Source organism: Chamaea fasciata, unplaced genomic scaffold (genome assembly GCF_029207755.1).
Source record: "Chamaea fasciata isolate MVZ Bird 193981 ecotype frontalis unplaced genomic scaffold, bChaFas1.0.hap1 SCAF_1, whole genome shotgun sequence".
Classification (NCBI taxonomy): Eukaryota; Metazoa; Chordata; class Aves; order Passeriformes; family Sylviidae; genus Chamaea; species Chamaea fasciata.
The window spans coordinates 133,774,350-133,796,874 of record NW_027094086.1 but is presented as its reverse complement, the minus strand read 5'-3'; the positions used below and the strand labels follow the sequence as shown (position 1 = coordinate 133,796,874).

At 37.2% G+C, this 22,525-nt stretch overlaps 1 protein-coding gene across 4 annotated transcripts; it reads right to left on the bottom strand.

The window, feature by feature from the left end:
* Positions 1 to 2,020: 2,020 nt before the first annotated feature.
* Positions 2,021 to 22,475, bottom strand: ARL5B (ADP ribosylation factor like GTPase 5B). Of its 4 annotated transcripts, none has more exons than XM_066198838.1 (9): positions 22,332 to 22,475; positions 17,505 to 17,648; positions 14,875 to 14,935; positions 13,597 to 13,744; positions 11,911 to 11,994; positions 10,076 to 10,227; positions 8,132 to 8,171; positions 5,271 to 5,341; positions 2,021 to 4,797 (listed from the first exon to the last, which is right to left on the bottom strand). In XM_066198838.1, the coding sequence occupies exons 4-9, from the start codon at positions 13,738 to 13,740 to the stop codon at positions 4,677 to 4,679; spliced, it is 612 nt and encodes a 203-aa protein (XP_066054935.1). In that variant the 5' UTR covers positions 13,741 to 13,744; positions 14,875 to 14,935; positions 17,505 to 17,648; positions 22,332 to 22,475; the 3' UTR covers positions 2,021 to 4,676. The 4 variants fall into 4 exon arrangements, with proteins under 4 accessions (XP_066054935.1, XP_066054943.1, XP_066054925.1 ...); XM_066198846.1 differs by having other exon boundaries at positions 17,505 to 17,592; XM_066198828.1 differs by lacking the exon at positions 17,505 to 17,648.
* Between the last annotated feature and the right edge of the window lie 50 nt (positions 22,476 to 22,525).

Here is a 22,525-nt window from a genome sequence, read left to right as displayed (position 1 = left end):
ACCAGGGAAAAGGGACAATTCATATACAGCATTACTGAAGGGGAGGACAAATATCTCAAACAGAGTAAAAGATTCATCATGATCTGTGTTTCTTCACTGGGGAGCCCAAAACAGCTATGTGATGAGTTTGAGGCTGGTCCTCAGGGAATATCCCAAGATAGCATCTACTTCATGTTCCTTGGGCACAGAGAGCAGGTGAGGTTTTACTGTGTGGGAGGTTTTACTGTGTGTGCCAGCTGAACTTGGGATATCTGAAACAAAACCAAGGAAGAACCCTAATACTGGCATCTGAATCACTGCACAGACCTCTCACTAATTCCCGAAGTGGCTCAGCGCTGCCTGTTTTGGCCCACAGAACTTGTCTCTACTTCAGCAGGATTCCATCCACAATGAAACAGGGCTTCCAGAGATGCTCAAATACAAAGATGGTACAATTTTTTAACTACTCCATTTATCACACAATGCCATTTTACAGTCAATGCTTTATAAAAAAACCACAAACATTTCATTATCAGATTCCACCCAACAGAAATGACAATGGCTGGGTAACTACCACTTATAAGTGAAGTACATATATCCATTGGATAAGTAATATTTCTGTGCATTAATTTCTTTAATATCTGAGTTTTTAAAAATAGTTAATAGGACTTTTATTTAAAAAACATTGTTTTACTCTCAAAAGTTTTATTTAACAATTTTGGATGTGTTTGAAATGCCAGCACTACCCTAAGAGGACACAGTGAGGGAGTAATTGACCTTGTCAGCTAAAAGCCGTCTTTCTTGGAACATTTAACTCATAGATGCAGTCAATTACCGTCAGGTAATGTCTGCTTCAGGGGTTTTATTGCTCTGTCCCGTTGAAATGAAATAGATTTACTACCCAAGTTAGATCTATTTTGCCTGAAGTTCCAAAAGCATTTTAGCATAATTTTACAATATTAAAATTCTATCCAATTCAAGTGTCAGGCTTTAAAAACAAAGCCACTGTGTTTCAAAGCAATCAAATATTTATGAAACTTGCAAGTATTTTTGTCCATAACCCTAAATTCATTGCTATGTATATTAAATTTATAGGAGCAATAGCTAATTTTCACATGTTGCGAATTGTCTTCATACCTCGTAATTGGTGGGGAGAGTCTTTGGCTTAAATCAGAAATCCTGGCAGAGTTAAAACAGGGCACAGAAGTGTGCTGTGGTTTATAACACAGTCACCAATATGGTTTCTGCCCAGGAATCTGAAGAGAGTTTGCATTCAGTGCTGAGAAATCCCAGCTGACACTTCATCAATAGAACTAGAAGAGAATATTTGGAATATAAAGCCCATGACTCACACATGGTGCCTCCATCTAGTACTTGCTCAGCACAATCAAAATCCTCAAATTTTTTTCTACAGAAGAAACACAGAACAAGGCAAACCGATTCACACAGTTTGACCTCAGAAAAAAGTGCTTTTGCTCCTTCTTTATTTCAACTTATATACAGTTAACCTTTTTTACTTTCTCTTTCCTTAACCTTTTTTACATTTTCTTTTTCCCTTTTTCTTTTAATTTGGCAAAAAATGGTAAATCTATACTTAGTCTAGAAGAAAAAGTCTTGACTGCAAAGAAGAGACAATCAAACCAGTAACTGAATTAAAAAGGTACTGAATGTAATTGCTTATTACCAAGACATAAACAATTCATGTTAATGTAAGATCCCATTTTCACTGCAGCTAAAAAACAAAAGCAAAAAACATAGAAAGATTCAGAGGAAGCAAAAGACACTTTCTACACTTGCAGAGAACCAGTGTACGGAATTGCAAGCAGTCCAGTATTTTTTCATTAACTCCTAATTAGATAGTTCTATAAAGAAGAATGAGTACTGTTGGATTATGCATCCTACTGCAAGTCCCCAGACACCTCCTGTATTGTTTATTTTCACAGAAGCAATAGGATTTAATTTACAGTAATTACTTGCCAATCTTCCTCCAGAACAAAAGTATATTACATTTCCTACTAAACTGAAAATGGAATCTATCAAGTAGCTGCTGCCTTGCAACTTACTGATAGAAGAGTGAAGGGAAATAGGTTGTATTTATCTTTGAAAGGTGCTGAATCCAAAGCAACTGTTGAATGGGAAAAGAAGGGCTAAGAACTGAGAGCTTAGGCCTTTGTAGGATCAATACCATCTTGTTCCATACTCACTGGACAGACTACAGTTTGTATTATGTGTCAATTTCCATTATATATGAGAAATTTACATATACATATATATCTATATCTTTCAAAAAAAATCAAGTCATTTGCATTTTCCCACAAGTTTGAACATTAATCTTTTAATTGGCTTCTTCAGATTCTAATTGTGGTGTACTCAACTGAAATTAACACCAAGTATCTAGCAATGGTATTTTTAAAAAATGCATTTAAAGTTTTTCCCAACAGTGGAGTATTGGTGGTGGTTGAAGATATCTTGTCAAATTTCCAAGGTTGATCAGAAAGTCCTTTTTTTCCACATGAGATCAGAATAGCAAAGATCCAAGCCTAAAGTAGTGAACTAGTCTACAGAAGGGAATAAAACCTCTAAGGGAATATGGGAGAAGTGAACAGAAAAATGAAAAGCACTCAAATGATTCTGTGAAAACACTGCTTGAAAAGTGCAGTCTTGAAAAATGAGGGACCAGAAACCAGAGTTTTGTCGAGAAAAGAGTCATATTTTTCTTGACACTGCCCAAGATTTCAACAGTTACCAAAATTTTAAGTCACTGTCAGCCTTAGCAGCCCTGTTTTTGAAACAGGCTTCCTGAAATCTTTTGGAAGAACTCAGTAGACATTTTCCCAACCAACGGCGCCTTTTAATTAATTTAATTCTAAAATGTCAGTGAATAAGAAATTTACATCTGAAAACTTCAATTAATACGTTCACTGAGGTTTATCTTGGTACACTTCAGCTTCCAGTGACTTCATGGTCATTTCAGGAGAGGAGTGCAGTGACACCAAAGTCATCTCTGGAGGCAGATGCATCTCACTGTTTGCAGACACAGCAAGTGTACCGTGTGCACTGCAGAGCACGGAAGCCTCTGTGTAGGGCTTTGGAGATGCCTTCCGTGGGCTGAACATCCCACACAGAAGGTGTACCCACACAATCAGGGCATGGGAAACCCCAGGTCAGCTTTCTTGGAAAGCATGTTCAGATCGTGAATGCTGTGCCAGTACGTCTGAGTGCCTTTGGGAACAGATGGGATCACACCCTACAGACTCAGAGCACAGCTAAGCTGGGTCATGACTGCTCCCATCTGGCCCATCAGACGTCTAAAGTTTTGTCAACTAGACTCTTTGGTACATAGAGGTTAACTTCTGCTTCTAGTTGTAAAAGATGAACTGCCAAAATAGACAGTGAGTTTTGAGAAGTTCCTGCTCATTGCTTCAATACAGAATATTCTTAGGAAAGACATGAAATTATGGTGTTGGAGACTTCACTCCCTCCTGAGATGCCCCAACCCTTTTCACCACTTCTTTTCTTGTTCAGTATGGAGGATGAGCCCTTTGAGACAATACAAGTCAATTCCACCTGTAATGAAGATTGGTCAGCAGTAACTTTCAATGTGGACGTAAAAATGAAGTGCTAATTATTAGGCACTACTCATGTCAATCGTTATAGCTATAATTTAAATAACTTTTTAAAACACTGTATAAAGAGAAATACATAAATATGACATAAATTTTATCAACTGCACAAGAAACAACATGGGCAACGAAAGTCTGTTGGCGATACTGTCCTTTGAGCACTACTTACACTAAAAATAATCTAAATCTTTCAACAGAACTACTATTTTACTTGAATTTAGCTTTCACGTGCAGTAGTATACAGTAAAGACTACAAATCATCATCATCATACACACCATCATCGTCAAACACACTGCAAGGTAACAGTTCAAGTGTTCCAGATCTTGCAATTTCTGACAAGCAGTAGCGCAACTCGAGTAGTGCAACTGTCATCAACCAAAGTTCAAAAAATATAAAGCATGTCATGGGCAAAAGACAAGTTATTATTAAAATATGCCAGGAATTGTATTAATTCTTTTTGCTGTCTACATTTTCAGTTGCAGCAACAATAGAAGGTTTGGTATATAATTCTAACCATAAAAAATTAAGACAAAATGCCTTTAAGCATTTTCAAGCAGTTTCAAATTTTTAAGAACTTCACTTTAAGAACTTTTCAAGTAAACTTTCTTCCCACTGAAGATGTGATTCAGCCTTCCTCTCCTTTAAGCTGTCTCCATTATAACTAGGCATGACCCCCACGGTTCCGGTACACAGCCTCTTCGTTTACCGAGGCATTTTAAGAGTCTTTCACATGGATGACGAAGAGCACAAGCTAAAGCAGGTATGGTACTGTTAAACTGATCCTTTCCTGCCATCTAGGGGACACAAACTGGTGTGCAACTGGAACAATGTCTTCAGTTATATCCAGGAAAACTTTCTGTATGAAATGCGTATCTCTACCAAACAAAACAAGAATCAACTGAACTGAAGAGAAGCATACCTAGCAAGAAACAAACCTAACACAAAGCTGGATTCTCCTGCCTGCGGGGTGGGCACACACACAGTGTGGACAACATGCAGCTTTTCTAATGCGCTATCCCCTAAGAAGCAAAATACAGAATCAGTCAGTGTTGAAAGATCATCAAGGTAATTTTTTAGAAGAAGCTGAAGGCTGCTCTAAGATGGAAGTTTCTATTGCTAGTGTTGACATTGTGGCCAGGTTTCTCATCCTGCTCTCCTCGCTGTTGCCTTCCAGGTTCTTGTGCAATGCAGACTCTACAAAAGGAAAGAGCAAACTCAGCTAAATGCTAAGCATAGTCAAATGCACGCACAAAGACCCATACAAGTTTTTTCCAGTCTTTTGTTTGAATTTGTTTTGTTCTTACTATGAAGGGGAATAGTCCACTAAAACAAACACCCTTCACTAAAACAAAGAAAGACCCACACTTCCCATGGCTGAAACGATATGACAGTCTATTTAGGATCAAAGCTGGAGCTTCTCTGAAATGAAAGGAAGCAGGTGTCCAGCCAAGATGTTCTGTGAACTGGCTACAGCTGCACATGATGTAGGCCCCCATTCTGCCCTAGTGAACAGACTGGAGATGAAATGAAAGTGACGAGGGTACACTGCTGCAATACCTCTTCATCACAGAGTACTCACGAACAAAAACCCCAACCAAGTTCACAGAAGAACTCAATTTTATTTTAATGACAAATATTTTGAGCAGCTGTGCCCAAGTCCTCTTCACCTTACTGAGTGCAGTGTGTTTAAAGAGCTGGGGAGAATCCCTGCTTTGGGGATACTGAACCTCTTTGTCACCTAGACAAAAAGTAAAAAAAACATAAACAAATAAGAAGCCATGTGCCAACCCATTTACAGCAGTACTATATAAATGTGCATAGCACACCATGATTTTCTGAACTTAAGGTGATTAACATTGCTCTTTGTGAACAGCATATTTAACACAGAATACTTTCAAAGTGCAAAACTACCTGCAAGATATTTACTACATTCAAATTAGCAAACATAACGCAGTATTTGGCCATGCAAACATACAGACAGTATTCTAAGGCAACACTTAAAAAATATTTTGATCTAATCCTTTTTAGTTTAACAGGTTCTGAAGTTATTAAAAATAGGCCTCTCAAAATTCCATACCAAGCTGTTTTCCCCCAAAAAATAGTAATACAAAAAAAAATCACAGCAATAGTGCTGTAAACAAACATGTATTATCAATGGATAACTGTTGCAGAAAATGAAGTTGTTAGGTGATAAAAATCATAGCATTTGTCAGGAATGTTTCATTCTGTAAAGATATTCAAAGGTCTTAAGTGCTAAGAAATGAAAAGAAAAAGTCCATTATTCTGATATTCTAATGTCTACAACCAGAACACTTCCTCCTAATCAAAGTTATATGTATTACCTCAGGTAAGACTGGATTTAGTAATCATACTAGAGATTTACAAATAGCTTTACCTAGAAAGCATTAAATACAAAATCATACCTTAAAACAAAAACAAAACACAAAACACAATCAAAGGTCTATACATTCAGCTAGTGGTCTTTGTAAGTATTCAGGACTACGTTTTGAATGACAATTTCAGTTTACAATTTAGATTTATTTTCAGGTTTATTTTTAAGACACCAAACAAGAAACATCATTCATACTACAATTTTATTTTTTTCTTTGTAATTTGCTTCCCTAAGAGCCAAACAAATCTTACTTTCACAGACTAAAACAGTTGAACATCACAACAAGCAGCTTTAATATCAGATCTTAGCCTTGTCTTGCATTCATCTTTTTTCTTTATGCACTACCTTTTGCTGATTTTAATTAATTTCTGAACATTTTGACTTGACACTCAATGTAGTCCTAAATGTGACTTTTGCTAACTGGCAATAATACACAACTTCATTCAATCAATCACTGTTTCCACATATATTCAAAGTCTTTCCAACACTTATGATAACATATTTGCTGATACTTTTAAAATTTCATTACATTTTGTTCAAATAAAATGGAAGCAAATTGAAATTTACAAAGCTTAAAATTTTATTAAGGAAAACTCAGTGTTTCTAAATTTTCAAAACACGATTTGACAAAAACATTTTGTCATCAAAGGCCTACAGTCAGCTTGCAAAACAGTTCTGGTAACCAAACTCCATGTGGATTTTAGGCATGCAAAAGTGCAGAACGGTGCTTCTGGAAAACCTGCCAAGCATTTAGATAGGTAGAGTACCTGACTGCTGCTGGGACTTTGTGAGGAATTGGGTGTCCACCATCGGTTTTGATTTGTTGGGTTTTTTTAATCCTCATGTGGGGTTTTTTGGGGCGATTGGTGGTTAGGTCTATTTGACGCCTAATGTTCTCAATTAACTCCATATCTTTATATTATCTTTATATTATCTTTAGATTTAACTTAATTCCCTTCAAACTGAATTAACAATTACTGGGTCCACTCTATCACCACCTGTTTTTCAAATTTCAGGTGAAGGAACCTAACTCAAACACTGTCAAAAACTCTCTGCTTGTGCAAATAAGACCAAAAACAAAAATGAAGGCAAAATAATTGCTTTGTAACAGCATCTGAAAACATATATGATAGTACGTACATAAACGTCAAGATTAGCTTCACTCTGAAGTCTACAGATACAGCACCATGGTTTTGTTTTGTTTATAAATCTGGCTTCCCTTTTGATTTTGTATTCATTTAGAAAACAGCACTCTCACTAAAAGGTGAGGAAGGCTCAAGTATACAGAATTTAAAATTTTAACAGAATACCGCAAGTCTACACAAAACACTGGCTGCTGTGATTCCAAATTTAAGTACCCATTTATCTTTGAAAAGGTATTCAAGTTCTAAATGACCACACCAGCACTTAGTAATAATATTTTTATGCACTGTACAGAGATGTATCTTCAAGTGGAATATAAAAATGTCCTAGAACTACATACCAGAGAAACTGAGACTGAAACAGGTTTCTTTTAAGGCAGAAGTTCCATTGTATATCAGATTAAAAGCCACCACAATATTAACTATAACTAGTTCATTAAGCATTTAAAAAATTTGCATTCATAACTATTAACTCTCGCGCTGACTAGAACTCTACTAATGTTCCAGGAAGTCCAGCTCGAGATATGGTTATCCTTTGAGGTTAAAGCTATGGCAGAGTAAAGTTAACCTAAACCTACTTTTAACTATTAAATAAAATGTGCTCATTTATGTTAGTAAGTTCAACAACTATATAGAAAGAGGAAATATGAAATATTGACTATGACAAAACAGATTTTAAAAAGCTATCATTGAAAAGTTAGAATTTATATTCAGAGGAATTTCAATGCTTAAAAAGAGATTCACATATGTTCATCCAGTTGAAGATTAGTGTATTAAAAATGTTAAGAAAATACTTTTGTGTTTCAGTTCAACGGCGCTTGATTCAAGCACAGCTTAGAGGTTGGCTGATATAAATTAAACATTGGTCACTGCCTCAGCAGCCAAAAGTACAGAAAAATGTACATGTTCACAGGATAAATAGAAGTCTCTTCTTTCGGAGGAATTAAAAAAAAAAGAAAAGAAAAAAAAGAAAACAGAAAAAAAGCTATCTCACTCCAATACGGGAAGTCATCCACTCCAAGCCTTGGCATAATCTGAAAGACAAGAGATGTTATAATTGGTACGAGTCCTATTCCAGCATCTTGAAGGTATTTTCTACTTGTTTTTTATGTGTAAAAACAGCTACTTAAAATCAATTAAATGAACTGGAAATGGGATTGAAAGCTGAAGAGAGCAAACAGTGTTTTAAACTAAGTCTACTTAGGCTTTAGCCACATGAAAATGGTCAAGCTTCAGTCTATTTTACTGAAGCTTGGCAGTACTTCAATTCTTTTTTTCCTTGTAAACCTACAAGACACTATCCTTAAATGCTTACTCACAAATACATAGAAACTAAAAAGTATTTCTACAGAAAGCTAGACCTTTACATACTAATACTAAAAGATAAAGGGCAGATTATCCAGACTGAATTGTTTCATGAAAGGGCAATATATCAAGAATTTTAAAATAACATTACAAATTTAAAAGTGTGTTTATATTGAATACTAAGACTGCATGGGATCTAATCTGCTTCCTAACTCAATTTGCATCTCCATTTAAAAGCTCCATTCCATTTCAGAAGACAGACTTTCCTTTGATTTTCTAGGGACCTAGTTACCTAGTTTATACTCCTTTGGGCTTTTCCTTTGTACAATAAATCAGGGTTGAGCTATCCAAGAATGCTAGCTTCACTCACACCAGGTTGATCCCCCCAGATTCTTGTCAGATCTTCCCAAGGAAGACTCAGCTCAGCAATCTAACTCTGGGAATGTTTATTCTAAGTTGATCTCACTACTGTGACAGTTTGAAGTATTGTAAACATTCATTACATTTTGTTTTACAATATGAAAGAAGCAGCCTAGGATGGCCACTGTTTCTAAACTAAAGCACATGTTTATTATTATTACTTTTCTTCAAATGTCAACTTGGTTGAAGATCTTAGCACATGAACTGTGTATTCAAAAGTGAGTTCAGCAAAACTGGTAGAAGGCAAGTAGAGTTAACTCTTAGAATGAAACAATACAACCACTTAATAAAAAAACCCCACCTTGCTCTCACTAACACCATCCACCCTAAGGAAGTTAATGCCACTATTCACTCTACAAGACATATCCAAGACATCAGACAATACTTCACGCTAGAAAGTGAGGTAGATGCTCTTCCTTCCCAAATACTCTTTTAGATTCACTATTTTGGATGTCACAAGACCACATCATTGTAAAGGTTGTACAACACAGCTGAAAAAAACCTCTAAATATCACATATTACAAAACTGCTTTAAAAATTAAGATGAAAAATTAGTACGCTTCACGCCATACAAGCAAGACATTATCCAGCTTGTTAGAAGGTATCCAAAAATGATTTTCGATATTTACTGACTAAGGATTTAAGGCTAGCCCAGCATTCCATTTTAGTAATTGTTAGCATAAGGTATGCAAATTTCAAAATTAGCTACATTAGCAACATATAAACAAAAAGTTTAATATTGGTAAAAATTTTGTTTTATGACAGATCTATGTAGCTTTTCATCAAAACTATGCTAATCAAAAATACCCTGGAACACCTCAACCCCCCAGCTTAGAAGCTTCCTGTGGTTTAGAATATAAAGGTAGAGATCAGTAGCTTATTTCTTTAAATACAGAAAGACACACAAGACTAAGAGAGTAGCACAGAGAGCATAGACAGCTATGTCAACAGCTACATGCTTAGGTGGAGGGGTGATGTTTGATTTTTGGTTTGGGGTTTTTAACAACAAATGGAAGACTTTTTTATGAATTTGGAGTTTGAGCTATTAAAAAATCCACAAGGTTCAATTACAAAAATGAAAAATTTAAAATGTCCGTGTGACTGCAAAGTTCAGAAAATACGGACTTTCAGAAAATCCACTTTGGTATCAGCAGGCTTCTAAATCAGTGTTCTCATTTACCAGGAATTGCCATAGTAAGCAGTGAGCACTTACCCTTCTCCTGTCAAAGCACAGCAGGACTGAATGTGCCATGGGTGATCCTTTATGGAGCTGAGGGTGAGGTACGCTGATATCTCGGCAGCTGTCATGCAGCCCTTCATGTCCTGCTTATTCGCAAAGATGAGCACCGCAGCCTTCCGTAAATCCTAGGAATGATTCACAGTACTCCTAACAGTTATTATACAGAACTAAAAGGCTATTGTGCTGACTTCATTTGTTAAAAGAACTGTGTCCAAGCTAATCTACAATTACACTGGAGCACGGAGTTTTAACCGTCTTACTACACTAAATATTCGTTACAGTAAGACTGAAAAAACTAATTTTTTCAGAAGCGTTCATCACCACAGAGAATCAAATTGTAATGGATTATATGAGTATCGTTTTGGTGTTGACCACATGCTCATACTTAACTAATGAAAGTCTTGTCAAAATATATTTTATAATGCTCCAAACCACTCAGCCAGCAGAATTATTTCTAGTTAAACACTCCAAGTCCTACATTAAATATTATTCAAATGGAAAAACCTGCTAGCTATCAGTTCCCTGAAATTGCTTTCAACTTCATTGAAGAAGTTCTGTATTGATTAAAGCATTAAGAGTTTAAGAAAGCTTTTTAATTTCCTGTAAGTTTAACCCTAATGTTCCAAAAAGGGAACTCTAATAATGCTTCATAGGCTTAATAACTAATTAAAATTGTTTTGTTTCAGTATGGAATTTACCATTCCAAACAGCAGTGAGACAAGAACTGGAATGTATGGCTTCAAAAGTGCAGAAGGGTAAACAAACGTAGTACTCAGGAAGCTGACAGTTGCAACTAAAAGCATTTGATACATTTCAATGCATATTAAATTTTGAGACTTTTTTCACTGAAAACAACAAAGCTTTATGATCTACAGCTGAAAATTCAACTGTACAAGTAATCCAGCCCAGGCCTACCGACTGTTTTCAAGAGATGGTAGATCACGATCTCCTAAGAGTTTGAGACTGGAAACTAAAAAACTACATGGGAAGACTTCACCACAAGAAGTAATTTTTCCACCTTTTCTGGTATTGAATTTATTCCTTACTATTAGATCCAAGCTACAATTAATATTAAACTGTAAGGCAAAAACTCCCTTATGTGAAACACAAGTCTCTCAGAGAAATGAACTCAACAGGACTATCCGCACTGTACTAAATCATTTTCTTTCAAAAATGAAGGAGAATATTTAAATTTAAAATAACCTTAATTCAGCTTCAGAGTGATCACAAAAGGTTTCAACATACTATACCTAAGCCAATGTACAAGTTAACGTAGGATGTTCAAGTGGGTTACCCAATGCTGAACAGTCCCCAGGACAACGTGTAATAAAAATACAATCAAATAATTCTGAAGAAAAATGAACTGAAATTAATTTCCATAGTATGATATATGCTCCTTAATTTTAAGGAACAGGATCAAAATAAACAAAAAAAATTAGGCAACTCCACTTCTCTACAACAAAAATTAAAAAGAAAAAAAAAAGTTTCTTGAAATTTTAGCCAACTGAAATAGTCAGTGATAAAAGTAAATACCCGGTTACATTAATATGAAGCATAAGATTTCCCAAGTTCAACATTTGCAAAGCAAAGACTGATTTGGTTACAATCAAGCAAGTCCTATTAGAAGGGTGCTTCATAATACTTTTTCTGCTTATTTAAAACTTACGTGGTATTAAAATGTGATCAACATGCATGCACACTTATTCTCAGAATTTTTTTTCTGATGGTATTATTTATGTTAAAATAGGAAGCATGAAATGTTATTTGACTGCTCTCAACAAAACTATTATCCCAACTCCCCACCATACCTCATGAGCCAGCATTCTATAAAGTTCTTCTTTTGTAATAGAAAGTCGCTCTCTATCAATGCTGTCAACAACCAGAATGATGAACTAGGGAAAAACACCAAAAACACAAACTACAAATTACAGAAAGTACAATTTCAAGAGACCACTACCACAAATCTTCCTACAGAAGAGACATACACTTTCAGAGGACACTAGAAAAGAGAAAGTGACAAAAAGAGAAAAGAGAGACAGTAGCAAAAAAGAGGAATTAGAAATTGCTGCTATAATTCTCCAACATATGCTCCAAATCACTTTGCCTTATAAAATTAAAAGGATTGATTAGCCATTGAAAATGACCACAAAGTATGGAAACCTAAGTCAGTTTAATGCTGCTGTGACTTTGAGATGCCTAGCAGATGAGGAGGAACAGTAACGGAATTATTTATATGAGGGAGGCTAGGATTAGCATAGTAAACAGATCCCTTTTCTTCCTCAACTGTTTCCAGCAGACAAAGCTTCTAAGTAAAGGGAAAGTTCTTCTTTCCAAGTATCACAAGGCACTGGATTTCAAATACTTGCGAGACAGAATACGAAGAACATCCCCAGAGTATCAGAAAAATAATATAGCATCTCTCCAGATTCCAAAATCAAAAATACTCAAGGGATAAAAGCCAAGAACTTATTGCTCTATACCAGATAATGCTGGCAGAATTCTCTTTATCTTTATGTGTTTCTTAAATGTAGCTGCACTTTTCCAGATAAAATAACAAATTAGTCTAAAATTCTAGAGATGAAAGTTGAGATGTCATTATTAGGCTTACAGTAGATCTAGGATGGACCACTGATCTCACCTCTCTTCAAGAGTATAGGAAAAGACATAGAAAAAGGAAAAGATAAAAAAGCTGATTTTACAGGACAGAAAACTTATATAATGAGTAATATCTACAAGAGGTCTCTACTTTTAGTGGAAATGGTAAGAAATGAAGTCCAGAATATTTTACATCAATGTAGATGTCTCAAAAAGACTCCTCAGTGATTATATGTGCCTTTTTGTATTGATAACCTCTTGGCTTCAAAAAGACTGCCATAAAAAACAAACGCCACAAGTCAACTGTTGCTGAATTCTTCTCCAACCTTTCTAGCAACTGCAGTTCTGCCAGTACCTCACGAGTAGTGCACAGCAAGACTTTCCTCCCTCCTCTGGATAAAAGCTACAAACTGATGAGCTTTTTAAATACTGCTGCCTAGGCTTAGGGAAAGTTTCATTCCTTGTCCTTAATTATCATTATTTCTAAACCATTTCACACTGGATGTACAGAAGTCCAGTTGACCACTGCAAATCATCACAAAATTTGCAAATTACATTTAAAAATTTTATTTTATATCTACTTAAAAAAGCAAGCAAAAAATCTGATCTAAAATGGATTTCATTATCATTAGATTGTCTAGGAAAAATCTAACTTCACAGTTTGTAGCACAGATCAAATAACATTAGTGTAAAGTACACAGAAAAAATACTTCAAATAGTACCAGAAAAATGGTTGCATACCAGAGACACCTCACACTTTGTGAATTTATTCTTCCTCAGTAAAATATAAAAAACAATATAGCTGCAATCTTTACATAAGTCTACAAATATTCCTAGTAAATAAATATAATTTCAAACAAACTTATTTGATTTGCAGATTTCAAGGCATCTTCTCATACCTCTGTGTTTGAATAATAGGTATTCCACGATGACCGTAATGATTCTTGTCCTCCAATATCCCACATTAAGAAATGAGTGTTTTTCACCACTATCTCTTCTACATTGCTTCCTATGGTTGGAGAAGTATGAACCACTTCATTCATTAAGCTAAAGGAAACAATATCACAGCATAAGGACCAGTCAGCAAAATCCACCAGGCTTGTTACAGCACAGTTGTAACACATTTTTTGCAGAAAAAGTAAAAATGTGTCACCGAGAAAAAATTAGGCTTATTTTAAAAAAGCTATACATTTGAAATTTAAAAAGCAGCGACTGTAGTCATGCTTAAAGAAATCAGCAATGAAAAATAAGCACATAAAAGGCATAACAAATGGATAAGCATCTGTGTTTTAGGACTGTCTTTCTAAAGGACACTAACAGAGACTTAAAATGCACTTGTTTTAAAGTAGGAGCTACCATTCTAAAGATCCTAAATACAAAACTGTGCAAAGTATAAACTGGAATTTAATTTTAACAAAGCACTCTACTCAGTAACTAGATATTAAATCGCAAAGGACTGTTTGATTACATAGCTGAAAATTTCTCAGTTCTACCTTTAAGCTTGCTCAAAATATTTATGAATAGAAAGTCTTTTTGGAAAGCATACTATGCTGCTTTGATATCCAAATATAAGGATATTAATTTACCTACACCCTCCTCCTTTTCCACAATTACCACAGCAATTATGGTTCGGACAACACTCTTGAATTTATTATGGGTATTCTTGTAATGCTGCCAAGATTTGGGTGCAATGATGCTACTGAAAATGAGAAAGGTAGGACCTGGGCAAGCTGAAATATTGTTGTTAGGAATTCTCCATCACAAATTTTAGATGGAGAAACACTGGAACTAAAAAACATTTGGGAACATTTCTGGATTTTTGCAGAGTGACTAGAATTTCCATTAATTTAAAAATCATGTTCTTTTCTGCAGTTACTGGCAACAGGATTATTTCTATGGACACAAATTCAGACAGGCTTTCCTGGAAAAAAAACCTGCCGTTCACTTTGTGCTTGGATGTACAAATTTGTTGTTCAATTTACAGTTCAGTTTTAAAACACAGCAATTCCTTCACTTATCCTTTAAATATTTACTCTGTTTAGAACAACTAATACCATTAATGTACCAAGAGTGATCTAGAACCCTAGATATTCCACCAGGTTACAAAGCTGCGTTTTCAAAGATTAAACAGTGACAAATAAAATGCAAACAGAAAAACAATTATTTCATATACTTACAACTGGTAAAGAATAGTAGTCTTTCCAGCATTATCAAGTCCCACTATGATTACTTTGTGCTCTGCATATACAAAAAAAAAAAAAAAAAAAAAGACAAAAAAAATAGCTGAAACAGCAATAATTATAATTCTGGTTAATCATTCTCCCTTACTGAAGAAATCAACCACTTGTTTCCCTTATTTCAATACCTTACACAGATTAGGGGTAACTTCAGGACAGAAAAAAGGCCAAACAAACCCTCATCTTCTCCTGAGATTCCAGTCTCAGGAAAAGTCAGCACTGGAAATCTAACAAAGGTATGAGTACTAATTATTACTTCATCTACAACACCTAGATTTAGAAAAAAAAAAGTACAATGAAAAAATATAATCCACAGCAGTGTATCATGCCAAGAACACCAACAAATATCCAAAGACTGCAAAAGATATTACCCTAACATTAATGGATAAATAATAACCATTTGTTAAGGTACCATCATTATTCACAGAGCAAAACCTAAGAAGAAACTGTATTTTGAACAGGCCACAGATTATATCTTTGCAACTTCTGAACTGAAAAGTCACAGAATGATCCAGGCTGGAAGACACTTCTGGAGGTCATCTAGTCAAACCTCTTTGCTCAACCAGGCCCACAGAGCCAGTGGCCTAGGACCATGTCCAGATGGGTTTTGTAATATATCCAAGATAGAAATTTCACAGCCTCCCTGGACAGCCTGGGACACTGCTCAGGCACTCTCACAGTGAAAAAGTCTTTCCTGACATTCAGAGGGAACTTCTGTGTTTCAGTTTGTGCCCTCTGCCCAGTCCTGTCACTGGGCACCACAAAGACAAGTCTGGCTCTGCCCTCTTTGCACCTTTTTCTCCTATGTGAGATTCTCCAGTCCCTTAATCACCCTTACAGACCATCCCTGGGCTCCCCAGTATGTCCACGACTCTCTTGGACTGAGGAGTCCAGAACTGGACACAGTACTCCACGTCAGGCCTCATCAGTGCTGAGCAGGAAGGAAAGATCATATGCACTAACCTGCTGTAATGTCCAGCATACAAAACAGTGATCTTGCAATTGCTGCAATACTGTTTTTTTTCCAGGCACAGGGGAGACAAAACAGAAGTCAACCAACCAACCAAAACCAGTTTAAAAGTCCTCAAGAATTTGTATGCTTCTCTGTAAATAATCCCTCTTAGAATTTCAAATCCAGTAGCTCAACCACTTAGAATGGTGGTTGTTTTGCTACATGTGTGAAGTTACAACATACTGATCCAATTACTGACAAAAAAGCAAACCACTTGAGAGTGAAGAATTTGCAAATGGATACATAAAACTCTGTGAACAAGCTCACTTTTAAAGAAATAATATTTACAATTCTAGGGCACTTATTTCAAAGCAAAACATGGTTCACAGTTTAAAGATTTCCTACAAAATACCATATATCATCTACAGGATCAAATAAGTTACTAGATCAGAAGATCTATCATAAGTATCAAATTGATGTTTTTCCCCCCAAAAGTGGGTGGTTTAAGGAAAAATTGATGTGTTTTGGTTAAAAACCTATTTATATATAGTAACCTAGGTCTTTTTATCCTGAATATTATTGCAATAAAACATTTTCTTGTTTGGAACTTTTCAAAGTTTTGCTATGCAACAGGGTCATAACAGATGGTAAAATGTATTTCCTTGTGCTGGTTCCCCCACTACTGCATCCTGTCAACACATTCTAAGAAAAGAACACTTCCTGGCTGTAAATGCAGGAATACTTTTAGCCCCACTAACTGCAGCATCAGTAATTAACACACAAATAGTATGAAATCCTCTCTACTTTCAATGCTAATAAATCATGCCTAGTAGCTTGACTGTCCATCTCTTCTTCAAATTTAGTTAAATTTAAAGAGCTTTCAAAAGTCAAACACAGAAACACCCTCCTGTTGTTTTCAAACCAGATGTTGTCAACCATTGCCAGGAAGAAGATGATTTTACTTTTACAGCATTCTGTGTAAGTTATTTTCAAGAAAGAAAAGAAATTCCAGTCAGGCATAACACGGCTCTCTCATGTTATCAGGGCACATCATCTTAGGCATGAATGACTGGAGTGTTGGATGATATAACATCACACTACTGTAAGTAATGAAGAAAAAACCTCCATTGAGATGGCTGCTTTTGAAAGCCACTGAAGTGTGAATGGTCCAACACTAACTGGGGAAAAAAAAAGGCACAGCTCATCTGTATTATTTCATAGTCAAATGGTGTTTTATACAGTGATTGAATAAGCACAAACAATAAACAGCCACACAAGTGTTAATTAATAGTGATCTTAGCATGAAAATACCAAGATGAAATAATGGGTATTTCATACAAGTAGCAGATTCCAGAACTATAGTAATGGAAACTCTTAACTTACATATTCAAAAGTTCAATTTCTGCCTAGTTTGATGAAAATAGAGAAAATTTATACATAGATGCACATTAGGGAAAAAAACATGTGAGCTTAAAAAACTACCAGACTAAGAGAGAACAGAATTTTAGCATGACAACTACTTGTTTACAAGAGCAACTAGGAGAAGAGAGATGCCACATTTAGGAGGAAGGACAGTTACTGGGTAAATCATAGGCAGTGATTTGTGTTCTGTACTTACAGACTAACCCAAGTTTCTCCCTTTCACTGGCTGGTATTCAAACTCAGTTTAGGTTGTATTCATGAATATCTTCCCAGTCCACCATGTTCTTGGCAAAAGAAGAAGAAAATCCATAACAAAGTTGAGAGAGCAGAAGAGAAGAGTCTTTATTAATCACGTAGGAAGAGGGAGGGAAGACGGGGAAAGCAGAAGTAGTAGGCATATGCAGGGGAAAAAAGAAAAGACAGTATTAGACTACTCCTTAAAGGAATCCAAGGACTTTTTGGTTTCATCAACCATTTCTAGCACACTGTTTAAAAAAAATCGATATGTAATATAGTTTAAAAAAATCCCAGGCAGTTTAATATTACAAAAACACGGGACAGTGAAGATTATTTCCCTGCAGATGTTAGAAGAAAGACATAGTATGCTCTTTTCTCCCCTTACTCATCTATATTTCTCTGCGGTAAAAAGGCCCAATACTGAAGAGTCAATTATCCCAACATGCCTTTTCCTCTATTTTGCAAAAGTTAAAAAAAAAAAAAATCTAAATACTTTAATAATGTGACTTCTAACATATTTGGAAGAAATGACTACCAAATGGGTACTGATAGCTTTCAGGCTAAGAAACAAAATGCTCATCTGGTTCCAAAAAGCAACAAGCTTGGGGGCCTCAGAGTTGAAGACAGAAAACAGATAGAAATTTCCTAGAGAGAAAGCTGGAGGAATAGCATAATTCCGGAGTTCAAAGAGGTTTCAGTACAAAGACTCATTCTGCACACTAAGAGCTAACTTAAGAGTCTTCTCTTAAGCACAAAAGAACTGCTAAAATACATTTTGTACCCCCATACTTGGTTACAAGAAAGTAGAAAAACTGTCAATAACTTTTAGTAGTCAGCGGAACCCAAAGCCATTTGGTTTTCCAGATAATGGTCTCTCCTAACCTGACTGGGAACTGCCAGTAAGCCTAAGTGAAGTAACTGTGGAGTTTCAGAAGTTCAACCATCTTGAATTAGAGCCTACCATTATTTTTCTTAAAGGAATTTTTAATAACTGTAGCAATTATTCAGAGCAACCTGTAAGACCCTGAATAATTACCATTCCAAAAATAAGTAAACCCCAGATTTGTGAGCTTCTCAAAGAACTCTATTCACCACATAAAAAAAAAAAAAAATAAGGTATTGATATCTGTCATTTATCTTTATGAGGGTTGCTGACATTCACTTCTATTTTTAACCCACAGCTTCATTAAGAGCTATCTTGGTAATACTGATGGAATGATAAGTCAAGCAAGTTTTACTCAGGCGTGTTAACACAGGCACTGACTTGGTGTCTCCACCATCTATCCACACTACTACATGTTGCTCAGAAGAATGTGCCACTTGACTGCTGAATCACAGCTTCAGCAGGTCATTTCTGAATTCTGATTTTTTTAAACTCCTAAAAGTTACTAATAAAAGTAAATTCAACTGAACTTACGTCATTTAGTAACTAGACTTTAAATGGCTACAGAGCATGATATTTTAAATGAAAACAATACTCGTGTAGTTTTTTTCATCAATTTTAAAAAAAAAAAGAGGAAAAATTATCAGGAAGCCATTGGAAAATCACCTAGAAAAATGACAAAAAAAACACCTGTTTCTTTTATGAATAAAAGTATCTCCGTTTCGGTTCATGTTGTTCAACTACTACTTGGTTATGAGACAATATATATTGAGAGCTGAGACATAGGCACACCTCATCCCCCATGCTCTACCTGATGGAATACAGATGGAACTTTCAAATCTTTGCTTAGTTTCACCTTTCCTTTTGCCAGTCTCAAGTGCTACAGACTATCACACAACTCGCACCAGCCACGAGAACTGATACCATGAATCCTCACACAGGGGACCCTATTTGCACCTTTGGAATACTCCCTCTGGATAGCCAAAATCAGTGTCTAAGTTACTGTGCTAGTCTGCTTAACAAGCAGCTTTACAGGACAGCCTGCGCACTCTCCAAGGAATTACCAAGATTTGATATAACCAGAAGAACAACCAAAATCAACTCAGAAATTACTATCATTTATTAGTAGTAATGATATTACTTAGTGAAAATAGTTGCGTAGTTGGAGAATAATTTCCCATTAGGTCAAAAATTCATGTTTGAAGCAAATTTTCTAGAATGAAATTTCAATTTTGGCCATGAAAAGAAACTCACTTTCTTTTCTGTGGTTACACAAGAAGAGGTTAAAAAAAAAAATTAACAAAAGACAAATACAGCAATAAACCAAGATCAGGACACACCCTAAAAGTCTCTTATTAGGATAAATGCCAAAGAGTAAATATTTCGTGGTATTATCTCATCTATTTAACTGTGAGACTCATTTTTCATTAACCATTTAAATATACGAACGCATTAGGTTTGCAATGCAAGATTTTGAGTGTTTTCTGTGACAAACTCCTAGAAACTTCTATGTTTATACAGCCAATGCCAGCCAAGGCCATCAGCAACAGGTGTAATGCCTGTGGGATAACATACTTAAGATGGGAAAAGGTTATTGCACAGGTGTAATTACAGACAGAGAAAAGAGGAGTGACAATATGCGAGAGAAACAACTCTGCTGACTCCAAGGTGGGTGCAGGAGGTGCTGCAGGTGCCAGAGATCCATGGGGGAGCAAAGATCCACCTGTAGCCCATGGAGGACCCCATGCCAGAGCAGGTAGATCCCAAAGGCAGCTGTAACCCCACTGGATACTCATGTTGGAGCAGGCTCCTGGCAAGAACCGGTGACCTGCAGAAAGGAGTCCACCCTGAAACAGGTTTGCTGGCAGGTTTGTGACCTCGTGGAGGATCCACGCTGGAATGGCCCATCCCTGACGGAGTGCAGCTCATGAGATGGACTCATGCTGGAACAGTTAGTGAAGAATTGTATACCTTGGGAAGAACACACACTGTAGAAGCCCATGGAGGGCTGTCTCCCATGGGAGAGATCCCACACTGCAAAAGGAGATACAGTCCCCCCCATAAGGAAGAAAAAGTGGCAGACAAGTGATGAACTGACCACAGCCCCCATTCCCTGTTCCCTCCTGCAGGGAGGTGGTAGAGAACCAAAAATAAAGCTAATCCTGGAAAGAGAGAGGAGTGGGGAGCAGGTGCTCAGAAGATTTGGTTTTGTTTCTCATTAATCTGTCCTGATTTGATTGGTAATGAATTATATTAACTTCACAAATTGAGTGTGTTTTGCCCATGATGGGAATGGGTGAGCGATCTCTCCCTATATTTATCACAATCCAGAAGCCTTCTGCTGTGTTTTCTCCCTGTCCAGCTGAGGATGGGAGTCATAGAGCTGCTTTGGTGGGCATCTAGCATCCAGCCAGGGGTGTTCACAATGAACAATAATTTTCCTTCCAGGAAAAAATATACAATAACCAAGACAATGTGTTTTCCTGAAGATAAATACTGACATCATTAGCTACTATAGAGGCAAATACTAAATGCCACCAGTTATCACCTGATCAGTTCCCTGCTTATAGATCTCTCTGGGGTATTTTGAATACTTCATGGAAGAAACAGAGTTGCAGACTGCACTATGTGATGCAAACAAAAAAAAGGTACTTAATATTTTTCTGGAAGATAGGAGAAACATTTAATTTTGCCAAACAGGTTTGACAGTTCAGGAAAATAAGAAATTAGCAACAAATTCAGGAGACTCTGTAACAAGACTTCAGGAATGATGTGGTAGGATGATGTATGCATGAGAAAAATGAATGATCTAGGACTGGATCTCAATTCCATCCCATGAAAGACAGTTTGATACACAGATGTCAATGTGCACACACACTGAGGCTTTGCTCTGGTATCTACAGAATTTGAATGGGTTATGTGCTATCACAGGGACAAAACTACTAAAGTACACCAGGTGCATCTGCCTCCAGAAACTTGTGACAGAGCACTGCACAAAAAAGGCTTATCTGCGTTTTCAGTGACTTTTAAGTGGAAATGACGTATACTTGGAAACTTGATGAGAGAACAATTAAAATTGTTTATACTGTTCTTCTTTGAGGCCCTGAGCTTGAAGCAGAGAAAATGATGTTACTGTTAAGTATTTAATTTTCTAACCAAAGCTGGCTAGGTAAAGAAAAATCATTAAAACAAGTAAATTAACAGATAAACCATATCTGCTTTTGTGAAATCTACCATTTCTACTTTTGTGATAACCATGTGAGGTAAAAGTGGCGGCACTCGCAAATTCTGAACTCTGGATTAGAACATGAGCCATGATTTCGGGGCATGATGAACTGGGCAGGAGAGCACAGGAAGCGATACTACCCCCTTACGACCTTTTAATTTTTGGCTGCAGAACTTATTTTCTTGGGTCACTAACTATTTAACTAACATCTTTGCCTCGAAGGCCCCTACGTGTTTGGCGTTCTTCTTTTTCTTTTAATTAAAGACCAAAATAACATGATTTTAATAACAGATCCCGACTTAAATAGGAGGATCGGCGAAGCCAAGCCCGACCGTCATCGTCCATCGAAGCTTCAGCAGTGCTGGCCGCCGTGGGTGCCGGGCGCGCACCGCCTGAAGGGCTCCCGGGGCAGACGACGCGTTTACCGCGGCCAGAGAGGAGAGGAGAGGAGGGACCACCTCGGGAACTCAAACAAAGCGACCTCGAGCATGAGGCGCCGCGGGACCAGCGACCACGGCGCTGCACAAAGCAAAGCCCAACTTTTCGCTGGGCGGGCCTTCAGGGGAAGCCGGTCAAGCTGAGCCGGCCCGGAGCCCCCGCGGCTGCCCGCGGCCCCCGCAGCCCCGCGGGCTCCACTCGCCGCCCGCCCCGCCGCCGGCTCGGGCCCGCGCGCCCACCTTGGCTACCGAAGAGGCTCCACAGCTTGGCGAAGATTAGGCCCATGCCTGGCCTCGGCTTCCCGCCGAGTGCCCGGGGCACCCCGAGCTCAGCCAGGCGGCGGCGGCGGCGGCGACTCCCCCAGGTCCCTTGGCGGAGGCTCCCGCAGCGGCCGCGGCAGCGCCGAGCGGGCGGGCGGGCACAGGCAGGGGGC